Source organism: Lissotriton vulgaris, chromosome 5 (genome assembly GCF_964263255.1).
Source record: "Lissotriton vulgaris chromosome 5, aLisVul1.2, whole genome shotgun sequence".
Lineage (NCBI taxonomy): Eukaryota > Metazoa > Chordata > Amphibia > Caudata > Salamandridae > Lissotriton > Lissotriton vulgaris.
The window spans coordinates 1,165,358,599-1,165,376,062 of NC_141693.1; the positions used below are offsets into that span (position 1 = coordinate 1,165,358,599).

At 46.8% G+C, this 17,464-nt stretch overlaps 1 protein-coding gene across 1 annotated transcript in view; it reads right to left on the reverse strand.

Moving 5' to 3' along the window:
* Nucleotides 1-17,464, reverse strand: part of CACUL1 (CDK2 associated cullin domain 1) — a 410,130-nt gene that overhangs the window by 120,289 nt on the left and 272,377 nt on the right. Inside the window, exon 7 of the mRNA XM_086922922.1 lies at nucleotides 4,413-4,551. Within this exon, the coding sequence (XP_086779048.1) occupies nucleotides 4,413-4,551 (139 nt within the window). The remainder of the gene's footprint in view (nucleotides 1-4,412; nucleotides 4,552-17,464) is intronic.

The window sequence follows — 17,464 nt, forward strand, 5'->3', positions numbered from 1 at the left end:
CTGGCTGACGCATAATAGATTGCCACAGAACTCCGCCCAGCAAAGAAGAGCAGAGACCCAGGGGAACATTTGGAGGCTCTTTAATGAACAAAAGTGGCGGATGCATTTCTAGTCGGTATTGGCCGTCGTCAGCGTCCAAAGCCTCCACAGATGAGATGCATTCTGCTGGTGAACAACGCCTCATCAGAACTCGTTGTAGTGAGTCCACACCGCCCCCTTCAAGATGCAGCACACCTGTGCAGCGTCCCGTGCGTTAAAGGAAACTGCAAGCCCCAGAATCCTGTGTGGTAGGTCCTAGGGGGTGTTGCTCGGGGGGAGGGATCGATGAAAAAAATCCAATGTGCTTGTAGCAGAGTTTCAGCAAAGTGTGCCCAAAAACGAAAAAAGAGAATACAGGGCACATATGGATTAGTTACTTCCCTGTAATCCTAGTGCTAGATATATATATATATATATATATATATACACACACACACACATATATACACACACGTGTGTGTATATATATACATATGCACATATATATATTTTCACAATCACAAATGAAGTTGACACTATGTTTAGGTTTAAAGGATTCAGCTGGATAATCCAATCATATCAAGGGTGTAACTGTTGTAATTAATCCTACTGGGATTTTCTCAAAAAGAACGAAGGCCCTCACCCACCGAAGATGCTTGCTTCATCATTGGGCCCCTCCTCAATGAAACAACTGAAAAAGTGTTCACAGTGGGTTCTCACTGCAGCTTTTTAACAGAGAAACATGCTTACAGAAGGAACCCTCCCAGTTTGTTAGGTTGATGGGATAGGTTAATGGGACCTATTCTGGTTAAATCATAGAGGATGATTAAATCTTTATTGTTTATTAGTACCTTCCTATGGCATAATTACAAGTAAAATGGACTGTTGGTTCCTGGTGACGTATAAACCTGTTCAGTCACTGTAATAAAAAAAATCAAATGCACACCATTATCACCCTCAACTACCAACAAGTAAGAGTATTGTTTTTATAAAGGTCACATGATAATTGGCTCATAGCTCACCAAAAGTAGTTTATAGTAGAGGCACCTGGCTCCAGCAGTTTCGAGGAAATAGCACTGGAGAACCCCTTTTTTACACGTACAATAATGCATCCACCAGAAGTAATGGTATCTCGTCAGTGTTGACGATTACTAGCCAAACAGTACAGCGCTACACCTGTAGAGCATTTTTGTAGGCAAGGGGCTCTTGGCCAGATGCTTCCAATATGCAGGATGCCAGAGTTCGTCACATGGGATGCATGCATACACGATACTACAGTATAGGTGACATGGGATATGTGAGAAGGCTCCCTAGGATGTATAGCTCTTTTGTCAGACTGGAAGCTACATCTGGACAAGTCTGATAAGTAAAACAGAATATGCGAAAGCAACCAAACTGGGAGTGCAAGTAAAAAAAAAACAAAGAACAAGTTACCTGCCACCGATCACTATCTTTCTGTGGATATGCTATCTATCCACGGATTCCTCATCTTGTGAATATTTCCCAAAACCGATCAGCAGACTGGCATGACCAATGTGTAGATATTTTTAGTTAGAAGGAGGGAAAAAAGAAGGTCCACTTCACAAAACAGGAAGGTGAAAAGGAAGGTTGGTGAGGAGTCTGTATCCTCCAGAAAGATTTTTACCAAAGGTAAGTGACTTATGCTTCTGATGGATACTTCTAATCTCAGATTCCTCACCTTGTTAATAGATATATCAGTACGTCCCCAAGTAGTGGGTCTGTAAACTAGTTCATACCAGAAAGTCCTGAAGGCCTAGGCAAGTAAAATGCGCCTCAAGGGACAAGACCATTTTAACGGCAGTGCTTCTTAAACTTGTGTACGGATGCCTACGTAGCCGTCTGACAAATATTCAGGACAGGCATGCTGCATGCCAGTGCAGTGGTAGCAGCTTTATCTCTGGTGGAATGAGCCTGCAAGCATTCTGGCGGCTGCTTCTCATATAGCAGATTCTTATGCAGAGAAAAATTTATCAGGAGATGATACACTTTTACCCTCCCTTGCCCTTCTTTGCCACAGAGAACCTCATAATGCTGATTGTCCACCAGATGTTCTTTGGTGTGATCTATATAAAAGCTCTAAGGGGTCCAAATGATGGAGTCTCTCTTCCTCCCTAGAGTGATGAGGCTGAGCAAAAAATGGCAGAAAGGTGATAGCCTGCCTGATCCGAAACGGAGAAACCACTGTTGGAAGAGAGAAGCTTGTGTCTTCAACACAAAGTAATGTGAAAAATGTTTTATGAGGTGGGTTGACAGAAAGAGCATGCAGCTCTTACATGCCTAGCAGAGGCTATGGTGATGAGAAAGACCTCTCAACATCAAAAGTCTTAATGGACAACTGAGCACCAGCTCAAAAAGAGTGTCCATAAAAAAGTGAAATTAAAGTCAAGTCCCACAGTGGCATCACAAAGGTTTTGTTTTTTTCTTTCAGAAACAAAGGTAGCAAACCTTTCTAAAATCTGTTATCAGGTGATTTAAATAAAAAAGGCTTATTCGGCAAATACAAAAAAGCCGAAAGAGCTGACAAATATCCATCACAGCGTCTAAAGAAAGTCTCTGCTGGGCCAAGGACAAAAACAAAATTTAAGATTACATAGTTTAAAGTAGATAGATTAGGAAGGTGCCGTCTCAAGCCACAAATGTGTTCCAAAATCTGGCGTACACCGAATGCATAGAGAGACGCCTCAATGTCAAGATGACATCAATGACTTCAGGTGGGAGGGTCAAATGTACTCAACTGCCACTGCTCAATCTCCATGCATGGAGATGCAGATTGCGCAGGCCTGGGCGCAGCACCCTGCCATGCTGCTGAAACTGAAGATCCTCCCGAAATGGCACCTTTTTTGGAAGATAGATTGTCGTGCCGAGGAGGTCTGGGTATCACACCCTCCCGGCACAATCCGCTGCCACTATGACTTGGGCCCAGCCATTTCTGATCTGCTTAACTCGGGGCAGGGGAGACAGCAACTAGAAAGCATTAAGGAGTCGCGAAGCTCCACTCGAGGCTGCATTGGTCTCAGAGAGCCTTTTTGGGAATTCCAACATACAAAACTGCTTTCATTGTGTGCTCTCGGCAATGGAGAAAAGATTGTGTCATGTTTTGTCACATTGATGGGAGATGCCCTGCAACACCTCGGAGTCTCATCTACCCTCCTGGTTCGCTAGGCATCGGCTACGAAGTGCATCTACCCTGTTGCTCAGAGACAGAGCCAGGGGGTTCACCACAAGTGAAATTACCTGGCGGTCCAGCCATTTTAAGAGGTGTAGGAACAGGACGCAAGAACCTCTGGCTCTTTGCTTGTAGCTCTACCACATGGTTGTGTTTGTCCATAACCACCGGCAGGTTACATTTATCTAACAAAAATGATAAAATAACCCTCAACTTACAGCTGTAAGTCCAATATTAATTTTTTCTGTTTTAATACATATGATAGCTTACTTAAAGGGCGATTTCCATTTGCTTTTACTTTTAAATTAGCATTTATAATACCTATGTATTTACAGTAAAAGTTAAATTTCCGATGCAACAATCAAAGTAACAGTGTGAAGAAAAAAACATAAGCCCAGCAATCGCTAATCATTCATACTACAGCCAACTACTTTCAGCTGCAAATGCTTGCATAACCATTCTTGGACCCTCAAGCACACCTAACCCATCACTACTCTTCTCGTGCTGAATTATGAGGCCTTCTAATCTAACATAATTCTGCAAGGGAAAAATTCTAAAAAATATATATATTTATTTGCTATTAGATCATCTGCTTTAAATCAACCTGCACCCCTGCTATACTGTCTAATCGCCTAACTTTCAAACCTGTGACATTTAATACTAACCCATAATCACTGCAATACTTATAGTATCTTCCTTGGCGGGTGCTTATAAATGTGTGTTAGGCTGCAACTGCTCATTATTAAAGATGCGAATGCTCATCACACAAGACATCTTTCCCTCTTCTTCTGATCTGAAGAATATTTAACGGTCACATCTCTACCTAATTTAAGGTGGCATTTTCAATATGCCAGTCAACGATATTCATCTTTCTATTCTTATTCTTAATGCAATAAAACAGGCCTCTATTTTGTGCTTGACGAAAATTGTGACTAATCTTAGTTCTGCAAATTTGAGTCTAACTGAGATCTATGCAAACTGTGAGCTACCTGGCAATACCACATGAAGTTGTTAGTGTAATATTCCTCTATGTGTATATTTAGATTTTTTTAAAGTCCATAACCAAAGGTTGTGGACTGTGTATCCTTTCAGCAATTTGAAAGCCAAGTTTTACAGATTCTCGCCCAGTCTCCAAGCAAACAGGTGTGCAGACTGTCAGTCCAGGGTGCAGCTCTCTACAGGTTTCTAGGTCACACCAGTGCCGTACCTCGTGAATCCGGTCTGTATGAGCTCCCGTTGAAACAGCTGGTCTTGAGCAGCATACTCCAGTAGGTCAGATTCCACTGCGGGCGGGAGAATGTTGGGGATGAATTTGGAGAACAAAGCTGGTGCTAACTGGACCCACTCTGCATGAAGAAAGCAAGGAATTACTTTCGTGTTGTGACGAAGTACAGGTAACATTACATCACTCAAGTCTTAGTACAAAAAAACGTTTTGGCAGCAGTTAGACAAATGCAACTGTAACAACATTGCGGACTGAGGTTTGGTACAAGATCAGACCTGTGCACGATAATACCTTCCAGCAGCTAGTTTAGGCGAGTAGAACTTCAAAAAACTGCATCATGCGAGAATCAACTTGAGGCAGTTCTGTACTGATACTCCGTTATGACGTCAAGCTTTATCCAGAACACCCTTCGAGTCAGTAGTGGCTTCTTAAAATTCTATGTACAGATCGTGTATAACGCAACAAAACTTTTACACTCTACCAGCTGCAGGGGAGAGGCGTTCATTAGCATGAATAAGATAAAGCTGCAAAACAAGGTCCAGGTCCATAAAGTGCCTTTTCGGAGCCTGAGGTGATTACAGAGACAAAAGATGTGCTTTCAATAGCAAACCGTATCCTTTGCTAAATGGCGCTGCGTCCCACCTGCACCTCGAGAAAGGTGGGGCTGGCATCGGCCACGCCACAAGTATGGCGGGCGCACCGGCCCCCACCCCCTCTCTGTGTTGGGGCGAGCCTGTCGCGATACAACGACGCGACAGGAGCGCCTCAGTGCTGATAGAATCACTTCCGGGTCACCAGTGAGCAAAGGCCAGGCCGGTTCTAACCGGCCTGGCATGTAAGGGGTTAAAAGGACATGGAGCGCGGGAGCCTCTTTGACTCCGCGACCAAGGCCTTTGGAGAGGATGAAATTATTTTTCTTCATTTTTGTTTTGTAGGTCCGTTTTTGGCAGCGACTCGAAGGCGATAGGACGGTGTGGCTGTTTCTCATTTTTTGTTCTTTCTCCCCCTGCACGTGTCACGCGCCGGAACAGTAGAGTAGGAGTGGCAGCCAGCGATTCCAGTTTCTGGTCGGCGGCGAGTACGGGAGAATCCGTAGAGGAGCCGGTACCGCCCTCGTTTTTCAAACGGACTTCTTTGTCGGAAGTAATGGACATTAAAAGGCGCGCACAGCGCTTGTTGAGGTAACGCCGGGAGGGGAAATCGGGGTTGGAGAAGAGGCTCGACGATACAGGTGGTAAGGTGCAATTGTGTAACACTAGTTCTTTATACCAGCACTCACATGCCAGGTTCTGCCAATGATGTTAAAAGTATTTCCAGCTGCTATAATTTTCAAAACGGTGAATGTAGTTCTGGTTAAAAGGCAGTGAATATTGTGGCACCAACGCGAATAGCACGTCTTTTTGTTATAACGGCCCCAGTTCGAGCCTCGATATACAGGCAGCAATTCGGTGATTTAGCGGGAGGAGCGGTGGCTTAGTAGGATAAGGTGCCTCCATATTAAACAAGGGAGCCTGAATTCAAAACCTCAGGAGTTCCATCAATTTTCTCCTATATTGAGAAAAAATTATTCCTCATTATTATACAAAGGAGCCTGTGTTCAGACCTCAGGAGAGCCTCACATTAGTGCCTTTGGGAAAGCTCCTAGGTTGAAAGGCAGCAACTGGGGTGGCACCATATAGTTGGGGGATCAATTACATTAAGTGTTTGAGGGGCACATCAGGGCCATTGGTATAGCGGCTGACAGTGGCACAGCTGGACAAGGGTCAAGTTTGGTCGATACAAGGGTAGTGTATATGTACAGTATTGTGCTTTGATTAACAATGGTATAACATTCTCCTTGTCACACTTACAGAACCCAAGTTCGCAAAGACTCCACTTGGGGCAGCAAGGTGTGCAAGGACATCAATCACAGAGGTTACAGACAGACCTGCATTTCACTGCTTCTGTGGGTCGCACGGGCTTGAGATTACTCGCCAACACCCAGGTTAGCTGGTCTGTGTACCTCCAACAGTGAGCAGGTAAGGACCTGGACAGTTTGTCCAGGCCAGGAACAATAGTGTGGGGAGGCTGTCAGTGAGAGACAACATTGAGGTATAGATAACATTGTGTTTGCAGTGTTATTGTTGCCAGTTATAAGTGATCCTGCAATTGGGGTTCAGGTGCTATGGCCAGTAAGAGTGGGGCGAAGCGTTCCCGCATGGAACACATGATGGAGTCCATGATGCGCAGGATGGTGACTATGGATAGGAGATGGGGAAAGGTTGAAAAACTAGGGCAGAGCCTGGCGGAACTCAGAGAAAGAGTTGAAGGGCAGAGTGAGGCGGTTGGGAGGCCTAAGCAAACAATAGTGCCACCAAAACCCAGTAGTGAATTGGATCCACTCCCTAGGCGGGCTAGGCCCAGGAAGAGGAAGACCCAAGAAAGAGCCCCCATGCCAGTCCCTCATCTGGGGGGGGCGGGGATAGTCCCGGTCCATCGGATGAGGTTCCTACAGGCGGGTGTCCCACGGGGGTCCCTTCCACACCGGTCACGGTGGTCCTTGCAGCTACCCAAGTAGTCCCCACCCAAACCCCACTAGTCCCTGCACCTATCCCAGTGGCTCCCACACCTATTCCAGTGGTCCCCGCGCATATCCCAGTGGTTCCTATACTTGCCTCAGTGGCTCCTACACCTGATTCAGTGGTCCCTACACCTGCCCCAACGGTCCCTGTGGTGATGGCACCGCAGTGTTGTGTTCCATTTGGTACCCCAATCAGGTCCCACAGGAATTAGTAGCACAGATAGCGGCAGTTCTCCCTTGGTTAGGGAGGGGAGGGATGTTGCCAACTTCTGTGGGGGAAAAAGGAGGTAGGGGAGGACCCCTGGCCAAGGCAAGGAAGATGGTGGCAAAGAATATGGCAACACCAGGTGGGACGCCAAGCGAGGGGCCAGGTACTCCATCTCTTACGCAACCAACAGGGGAGGTTCCTTTAACAGGAAACAACAAGGATGTGCCAGCGAGCAGCCAGGGGAAGGACAAGCAGACAGAGCCAGCTTGAGTGGTTGCAATAGGTAAGGAAGTGACATTACCATTACTGGGTGTAGGGGAGTCGCGCGCAGGAAGGGAACATTTGGCCAGGCATGTGACACGGGAAGTGAAATAATTGGTATGGTCTGGTGCTTACATTAATATGTTGATGAAAGGGAAATGGAGTATTCAAAGAAACAGAAAGATTGGATGCTTCCCAGTGAATGGTGCAGTGAACTGTTAAAATTCAGGGTAGAGGAGAATTTGAGCAACTGGATTAGGGCCATTTCAGTTTTTATGGCAATAACAGCTGATCGTTCGCCCCAACATACAAGCAGAGATGGCTTGCTACCAGAGCAGGATTACTATGTCACATGACAAATATGGGGGCGTAGGGTGGAAAGAGTATGGCATGAATTTCAGGAAGGCTAGGGCAGCTGACCCATCACTTTCCTGGGACCGAGTCGACACGATCTCATGGTTGGATCAGTTTGGGCCAGGGCAGCCTGGAAGCACAGTGCAAAACTTCAACAAGGGTCACATTACAAGCTTCTCAGCCCTTTCGGCCACCCCAAACCACGGGCACGGCCCCTAGTCCAGGGAGCGGGGGGCGGAAAGGGACATGTTGGGATTTTAATAGGCGGACATGCACCAGGGGCCAAGGCACTTGTAAGTTCAGGCATGCATTCTATCTGCAATAACCTATCTCACCCAGAATCAAAATGCCTCACAAAATCAGGATATAGGGGAAAGAAGAAACAGGAGTGAGGAGAGGACACAACTTGTAACACACTCACCCATTGAACTTATGGCTATGACTCCTTGGTTAAACAAGTACCCAGATCATGCCAAGGCTAGGACCTTACAAGAAGGTTTTTTGTATGGTTTCAGGATTCCTGTTTTTGATTACATAGGGACACCAGATTGCAAAAATCAGCTTTCTGTAAGGACCAATTCTGAGGTGGCAGCAACAAAAATTGCAAAAGAATTACGCTAGGGCAGAATAGCTGGTGATTTTGATCACATCCCAGTACACAATTTTGTTTGCTCACCCCTTGGAGTGGTCCCCAAGAAAGAGGAGTGGGAAGTTTAGGTTGATTCATAATCTGTCAGCCCCTAGAGGCAATTCACTGAATGACGCCATCAATGAGGAAATCTGTAGCGTAAAATATGCTTCCTTTGAACAGGCAGTGGATATGCTAAGGGTTCTGGGCCCCGGGGCCTTGCTAGCCAAGTCAGATATTGAGTCTGCTTTCTGTTTGCTGCTGGTACATCCTCTTGATTACCACCTTCTGGGTTTCAAATTTAGGACAAATTCTACATGGATATGTGCATGCCCATGGGATGCTCCTTTTCCTGCGCTTACTTTGAACAATTCAGTTCATTTTTGGAATGGGTTTTCAGACAGGTGACGAGGCATTAATTTGTCATGCATTATCTGGATGATTTTCTTTTTCTGGGGTTGGCGGGCTCCCAGGAGTGTGCTTGGGCATTGCAGGAAATTTGCGTGCTCATGCGGGCCTTCGGAGTTCCCCTGGTGCCAGGGAAGAAGGTGGGTCCAGCGACCACAATAGAATTCCTGGGCATGGAGTTAGACTCGGTACAGGGGTGTTTCTGGTTACCTAGGGAACAAATTGCGAAATTTAAGACATTACTACAACAATGCCTGGCAAAAGATAAAGTAACCTTACATCAGCTGCAACAGACTGTGGGTCAGTTGAATTTCGCACTGAGAGTCATACCTATGGCTCGACCATTCTCCCGCTCCATCTCACAGGCCATGACAGGTCTCCAAGAAAAACACCATCACACAAGACTGTCGTCTGAAGTTCGCCAGGACATGCGTATTTGGGTGGCATTTCTGGAGGGTGTTAACGGCAGGGTGGTCTGGCCTGGTCCCTTACTACTTCTGCGGAGTTAGGTTTATGGACTGAAGCTTCGGGCAGTGTGGGATTTGGTGCCATACTCGGGAATGAATGGGTGGCACAACATTGGCCGGCATGGTGGGCGGAGAATGGTGTGACAGCCAACATTGGTTTCCTGGAACTCTTTCCCATCTGGGTGGCACTCACTGTTTGGCCTCATCATCTGCGTGATCAATCTGTGATTTTCTGGTCAGATAACATGATGGTGGTTGAATGCATCAACCAACAGGCTGCACGGTGTAAAATGATCCTCCGCCTGTTGAAGGAAATAGTGTTGTTATGTATGAAACTGTACATACAGTTTAAGGCTAAACATGTCCCGGGGGTTTTGAATAATGCTGCTGACGCACTCTCTCGCTTCAAGATGCAGGTTTTCACTGAACACCTACCCTCTGCGGAGGCAACACCAACACTCTTCCCAGAAGTACTTTGGCAGATTGGAGCCCCCAGCTACAGAACCTCATGGCAGCTAGCCTAGCTCCCAAGACCAGGAAAGCTTATGACGGGGTGTTTTGGGCTTACTGCGCTTTTTTGGGGCAGGATTGGGTAGACAGCTGGCATGAGACAGGGGCATTCCTGCGGTATTTAGATACTTTGAATAAGGAAGGGTGCTCTGCGGCAGCAGCCAGGCGACATGTAGCAGCAATCTCTTTCTTTGCACAAATCAAGGGCAGCAGGATCCTACTAATAGTTTCATTGTTAGAAAAGCACTGAAGGGGTGGCGGCGCCTCCAGGAGTCAGCACCAGACACAAGGCGCCTGATTGGGATAGAACTGCTGAAATCTCTACTAGCAGCGCTTGATGGTATTTGCAGCTCAACAGGGGAGGCGTTGCCATTCAGAGCCGCCTTTTAATTGGCCTTTTATAGAGCCTTTAGGATAGAGGAGTTGGTAGCGCAGAATAAACAGGATGTGCAAGGAATGCTGCAGCTTGAACATGCAAAAGTACAGGGCGACACTTTACCAATATCCATTAGAAAATCAAAAACAGACCAGGAAGCCCGTGGCGAAGTGATAGTACTTCACCGCGCACGTGATAATACTTGCTGCCCCGTGACTCAGCTAGAAACATTCCTATGACAGCGGAATAGTGCAATGGGGGAGCGTGTGAGAAAGTGGCTCTATATATACTGGACCAAAGTAAGGTACAGTGTGTATAGAGACCACCAATCCCAGAGGTATAACAGAGGTTAAAGTCAGGGCTGACCTTACTCTCAAAAGTGGTAGCTTGGTCGAGCAGTAAGGCAGTACCAGAGGACAGTGTAAAGCCTTTGTTGTACACACATCAAACGGAATCACACACTCAAGGACTGAACTCCAGGCCAATTGTTTTTATATCAAGAGATATAGTAGTTTTATTTTTAGAACCAACAGGTATCAAAAATATAGTTTTCTCAATTATGAATGGTCTCAAGTAATTACTTTGCAGGAAGTAATTAACTTTGTAAACACAACAGGTACAGGGGTTACAGTAGGAAACACCATTCTAAACACATCTAACATTGAGCTCAATGGATTTTTCTACAACAAAATGCAGCTGAGTACTTTGTAAAATTACTTTTGTAACTCCAAGGCTGGATCCTAGATTCAGTCCTGGGGTCTAAGCTGAAAACAGTTCAGTAAAAACGTTTTGGTTATTGCAATGATTTCTAAGGAATATAAAGGTATTTTAAAAGTTCATACTTAGAAACTTTTCAGTGAAGATCTAGCAATGTTCACCAAATGGGAAAAAATTCAGGTTACAGGTAAAGTATGTTCCCGTTACTTTTGTAATCCAGTACTGGGCTCCTAGGTCCAGCACTGGGATCTCTACTTAAGACAGGTAAGTAATTGCGTTTCTGTGGTAGGTACGATTTTTAAGGAATATTTCAAGTTTTCAAAAGTAGACAGATGAAATTTCATAGAAAAGCAGACAATGGATTCCTATGGAGAAAATACAGGTTACTAGTAAACCTGGTTAGGATTACTTTTGAGGTTCAATACTGGGCCTCGAGGTACAGTTCTGGGTTCTCTCCTGATCACAGGTGAGTACTTCGGAATTCGGTATTCAGCTGATTTTTATAGGAAAATTTTAGAGTTTCAAAACTTCACAACTTAGAAGATTTTTCGAGTTAAACCAGCCAATGGTATTCAATAGAAGGAAAGTGAGTTATCGGTTTCCAGGTGAGTACTCGACTGATGAAGTTAAGGTTCTGGGCATAGACTCAGGGGTCCCCCAGGGTCAGGTAGGTACAGTTGGTACACCCTCAGCGGCACAGGGGCAGCCGGGTGCAGAGGTAGGTAGGCCCAATGTTATCCAATAGAGGGGAAGGGGCCTTCGGTTGATGGCTGCAAGCAAGCAGGCCATGCGGCTGTGAGAGCTGAGCTCCTGGTTACTTACGCAGGGCAAGTGAGGAAGTAGAGTAGGGTAGTAGTTGCACCTCCAGTGGCATTCGGGCGGCTGGGTGCAGGGTGCTTTTGAGCTGTCGGGCGCCTAATGTTATTTAATAGAAAAGGTAAAAAGGGAACAAAGGCTGCAGACTCTGGGACAGTGATTCTTCAGATGTGACCACCACTTAGAGAGGTAATTTGGGATCTTGGAGATGAGGTAGGTACCCCAAAGGAAGGCACAGGGGGCTGCAGGGAGCCAGGTGCAGGGGTGTCTTTTGGTGTCAGGAATCTTATCCTCAGCTGGTCGTGGTTTGGGGGGTTTCTGGTTCTGAGGCTGCAGGTGTCGTCTGGTTCGTCGAGGAGGGTCGAAGGCACACTGGACTTCGGGTCCCAGTCGCCGGGGGGACATCCTTGTGTCTTGGTTCACTCGGGCACGGGCTGGGCTCGGCGGGTGCAGAGTGGGCTGGATTTGCAGTTCCTGGCTGGCACCAGGGGTGTTGCTGTTGGAGCAGAGCCTCTGCTCATGGGGGTCCCAGTCTCTAAGAGGGTCAAGGCAGGCAGGTCGTCCGGGGTTCTTGAGGTTGCAGCTCGCAGGAGATGCCGGGGTTGAGCAGGAGCAGGTTCAAGGATCAAAAGCCGGTAGGGCTGGGCCAAGTAAGTTGTTGTCGTCCTTTTGTTAGCAGCTGAACCGGCAGGTCGTCCTTCTTGGTCTTCTTCTTGTTTTTCAAAATGGGATCTGAGGAAGGAAGGTTCAAGTGGCCCCTAAATACTGAATTTAGGAGTGTTACAGGTAGGGCAAGGGCATGGACCAATTGGTCCCTGTCCTGAGTTGGGTACACCCACTAGCCTGCTCCTCTCCGGTGGGAGGGGGCAGGAACCTAGCTGTGATTGGGCAGGGCTCCCCATCTTCAAGATGGCCTGAGCCCGGGGTCGTGCTTCACCTCGCCTCTCCCACCCGAGGGGTGGGGTTGGCACAGGCTGGCACACCCCCCTTCCTGACGTAGGGTTTCCCGCCAGTCTTCCCGCCAGAGTGGGGGTCAGAACTGGTGGGGGCCAGTTGCTGGGTACAGCAATTGGTCTGGAGAAGCTCACAGAGGCGGCATGCCTTTGAAGCTTCCCCATGCCCATTCTGGGGTAGGCGACCTAGCACCTAGCCCAGGATGTGCATAGTTGCAGGTCAAGGAGAGCGGGGGGCTCTCCACCCAGGGGTCCAGCAACATGTCTGCTGTGTGGCAGCCTAGGCAGCCTCTCAGTCCAGACGTGGATTGTAGGTTAGGTTTCAGGGGGCATCTCTAAGATGCCCTATGGTGCATTTTACAATAAACCTCACACTGACATCAGAGTGGGTGCTGAGCAGTTTGATACCAAACTTCTCAGTCTTCAGTGAAGCCATCATGGTTCTGTAGAGTTCGTAATGACGACCTCCCATCCCCATATACAGGGGCCAGGAATGGCCCCGAGTACTGTAGGGGCACAGGGCTCATGCACCTGTGCCCACACCATGGCATAGGGCACCCAGCTAGAGGGATGACTGATGTATGCCAGGGCAGTGGGTTGTGGGCTTGGCACACAGGGATGTGGGCCATGTCGACTCTGTTTAGTTCTGTACTTAGACACTCAGCCTGCAAAGGCAGTGTGTGGGTTTCAGGGTACAGGGCCCCTAAGGGTGGCACGATAAGTGCTGCAGCCCCTAGGGGTCTTCTCTGGTCACCATTCCCTGGGTACCTAGGGTCCCATTTACTAGGGGCTGATAGGTGGCCAGAGATGCCAATTGGGTTTTGTTTCAACACAGTTTTAGGGAAGGAACACATGCCCTGGGCACCTGGTTGGCAGGAGCCCAGGGCACACTCAGTCAAAGCACATCAGCAGTTCAGCAAAAAGTGAGGGCATACCCATGCAAGAAAGATGGCACTTTCTCACACAGCGCTACTAATACATGTAGATGGGACCCCGCGCACCAGGTTCCAGTTTAAAAGGGTCATGGACATGGCAATAAACAGGACAAGTTTGGATCCAAAGTGCTTCGGAACACATTGATTCAGAATAGGGGCTTACACAGAAGCAACAGCCAGAGGTTTCACAGCAATAGTGTAAAAAGGATTTTGAGGTGGTTCTCCAATTGTTAGAAATGCTATGTGCGGCTACACATGCTGTGAGTGTGGCATTTCTCACTTGTACTGATGCATGTTCCATCTCTGCTTACATTTCAGTTTCTCAAACCTGTCACGCAGGGGGGAAACTGGCTTCGGCGCACCAGCAGCAAGATACAATACAACGACGGGCACATCCACAGGACGCTGGAGCACATGTTTGGGTCATTGGTCACTCGTATGTAAAACGTTTGAATGCAGTTTTTCTTTCAGGAAATTACAGACACAGAGCTGAGCAGGCCGGTTTTTGGGTATCTTTCCATGGAAAAGGGGGTCTCTGCCTTAGTCAGTTCTGGAGTTTTGTTACAGATCTTTTGGGTAAACATGGGGCTCCACCCAGAATAGTTATCCTACACTTGGGTGGGAACTATCTAGTAAATCTGGGTAGAAGAGGCTTGATGGAGGACAATCTCTGTAGTAGGGTGGTTAGCTAAGACATAACAGGGCTGCACCATAGTATGGTCTCAGACGGTACCCAGATTTAAGTGGAGGGGGGGGGGGAGATTCTGAAAAAGCGTTGAATCACTCGGTAAGGAGGATCAACAATAAAATAGGGCAATTGTTCAGGTCTTCTCAGCTACAGACGATCGCACACGGGTGTATCAGGGGGGAGCCGTGCTTCTTAAAAGACAGGGTCCACCTAACTAGGGTAGGGAATGAAATTCTGTTAGAAAATAGAATGGCCTGGCTAGTGAGTTTTAAGGACAGGGCATAACCTTTCAGTGTAGGAGGGTAGGAGGGGCAAGATAGTCTGTCAACTACGCTGGCCTGTGGCGGTAAGGTCATGATTGGTGAGCAGTAAATTTAAGGTCCTTAGAAGGTGGGCGCCATTCTTGCATGGGGTCACCCAAGGGGAGGGACAAGTGGTCTCTCCTAGAACTCCAGGGGCAGTACAGCCTGTTGGCTAGATGCGTGCGGGGGATGGGGGAGTCACGCTTTCTCTAGGCTGGTTGGCCACCCCGCACGTGCACAATGACGCCAGTAAACGACACAGATGCAAGGGCCCCCTTTAATGGAGTTAATAGAGCGTACAGGGGTAACGGGGGGTGGAAGTACCCTCACAGTAAACGGCATGCGCACTCAGACTGGAGGGCGTGGTTAATTGATAAGGATCTGACACCAGTTAGTGATCTTGCCATAGGCCCAAATAGGATACACAGAAAAGTAATTACTGTATGGTTATGATAAATATGTTAGATTCGGATAGGAAATACCTCGTACTAGAATTATGTTAAGGTTAGCCATCTGATATCTGTATTTATCAATTGTAATCAATGTCATGGAAAGTTTTCTGCGTAATCATGTAAATATTGTTTATTTTCAATTTTGTTTATTTGTATGTTTAATAAATACGGCTGGGGGTTGTACGACCCCCGTTTCCAAAGAAATCCCTCTCATGTCCCGTTAATAATGTTTGATAAAGGAAGGGTGGGGGTTTTAGGCAGTCCCAGGCCATATAGCCTAGCACTTGATTCTGAATGGTAGTGTCTGGAGAAGGCTTTTAAGCAGAGCAGCTGGCTGCCCTGACATCTTACAGTGGTAGGCTGTCGAAAAATCTGCTTTTGCAGATATCTTTTTAGTACAGTGAGCCTAAGTCCCACTCTTCTCCACTGAGTTTCTGATACACGCCAATGCTCATCTTGCCTTATTGGTGTTAAATAAGATTTGCCTTTTATTTCATACTTCAGGGTGGCAAACAGCCGGTGTGCTCCTGCTCCTGGCTGTCTTCTCTATGCAATATCATAATACCATTTTTTATGTGCACACATTTAAATACCATTTTTAACACGCCCACTTTTGAACAAAAACAACGATGCAATGACAAAATATTATATATATATATAATATAGGCTGTTATGAGTTACTTATCAACTGCAGTCATTTAAAGAAATCTTGGTAATGCAGACAGCCTTCCACCTTCAAAAGACAGTACATTGAATATCATGGATTGGGTAATAGTTGTATAGTTCTGTTGTAAACAGTACCTGGAAACGGGGAAAGACTGGTATGTAGTTCTACATACAAGATCAAGCTGTTATTATTCACGGATCATGCAGAATAAAAAGCCAGCAAGAAGGGACAGTTACAAAAGACAGAGACGTTTACAGCTCCTCATTTACATTAAGTTTTCTCCTAATATATCTTTTGCCATGAAGATGCAGAGACAACAAGACCAGCGTAAGGAGGTGGGGCGAGGGGTACTCGGAAGCATGAACAGTAAGTAGTTAGAAAGCATAGTAACTGGCAAAGAAGTGAACAAAAGGGAGCAATGCTGAGTTATGTTATGATTTTAATCTCAATATCCTGCCTGCCTGGCTGGGCCCTCAGTCATTAATTGCTGCTTCCGCTCCTGTGCCGCCTGCCGAGCCTCTTTCGTGGGGAGGTCCCCGGCGCTTATGTCTGGTCATGGTATAAGTCGGAGAGCAGGCGCTGAGTGTCTTAAAAAAAAGACACAAGCACTGCTCTCAAGACAGCAGTGCTATGCCACATAGCAGCTCCTCTCACCGTCATCACTATGTGAGATTTTATCCTGATTGACAGCAGCCGTCTGCAGCAAAGGAAGTTGACAGACTCCAAAAGACTACAGAGACCCATGGCCAGCAGACTTTATATTCACAGCAAGCGTCAGATTGGTAACGCGGGCACTCGGGCATTGCCAAAGGGGCCGGTATCCGGATTCCAGGGGTGGGCTGCTTTTTTGAGCAGCCTGGGGGGTCGATTTGGGCGGTTTCTGCGTTGTTTCATGCCGCCAGCGCCGAGTGGGTGCCTGAGTGGCCTTTCTGGAGGCAGAGGTGTCATTCCCTTTCTCTCACTGGCCCGACCCATTAATATATTCATATTGAGCGGGGCAGGGGGCCTGAGCAAAAGTGGCCTCACTTGTTTTCAGGTGTGTTTCACCAGTATAAACAAATCAGTGCATTTTTATTAAGCCTCCCACCCTTTTTTTTTTTTAAAACATTTTGCTGAAGCAGTGTTTTGCGGAAAGGCAATCTGCAAATGAGGGCCACCTTTTTTTGAAATGTTGTAAACATTTTTTTTTAGAGTGCCCAGGCTGATTTTTAATCCCAATCCAACCCGGTTCACAGCTCCAGCACTGTGACTTGGTGACAAAAAATTAAAGCTGCCGGCATTATAAATGTTCCTGATGAGGTCGGAGTTCAAGTTTTACATCATAATTACACATTTGTTTTACAGTATGATCAGGTTACAAGGGCACTAGATTAGTGCCCTTCCGTTTCTGGTGCTTTGCATATTTCAGAGGTTTCATGATCCTCTTAGAGTTTCTCATTGCTCAACTGAGTGCAATTTCTGTTATTAAGTAGGCCTGGGCATAAAATAAAGCTCGCTGAGTTTTCCCCACTCCGTGCTCTACATAGAGTTGCGAAAAACTCTGCATAGCAGAGTTTTTCCTCATTTGCGGCTCACCAACGTTAAGTTTGCAAGTGAGGCAAATCCATCGCTAGACCACCTCCCGGAAAGATTTCTCAACTGGAGCAGTTGCAGCGGTTCACTACCACACGCTCTCGTTGAGTGAGCTGCTGCTCGAGTAAAACATCTACTCGAGTGGCACAAAGAAGCAGCA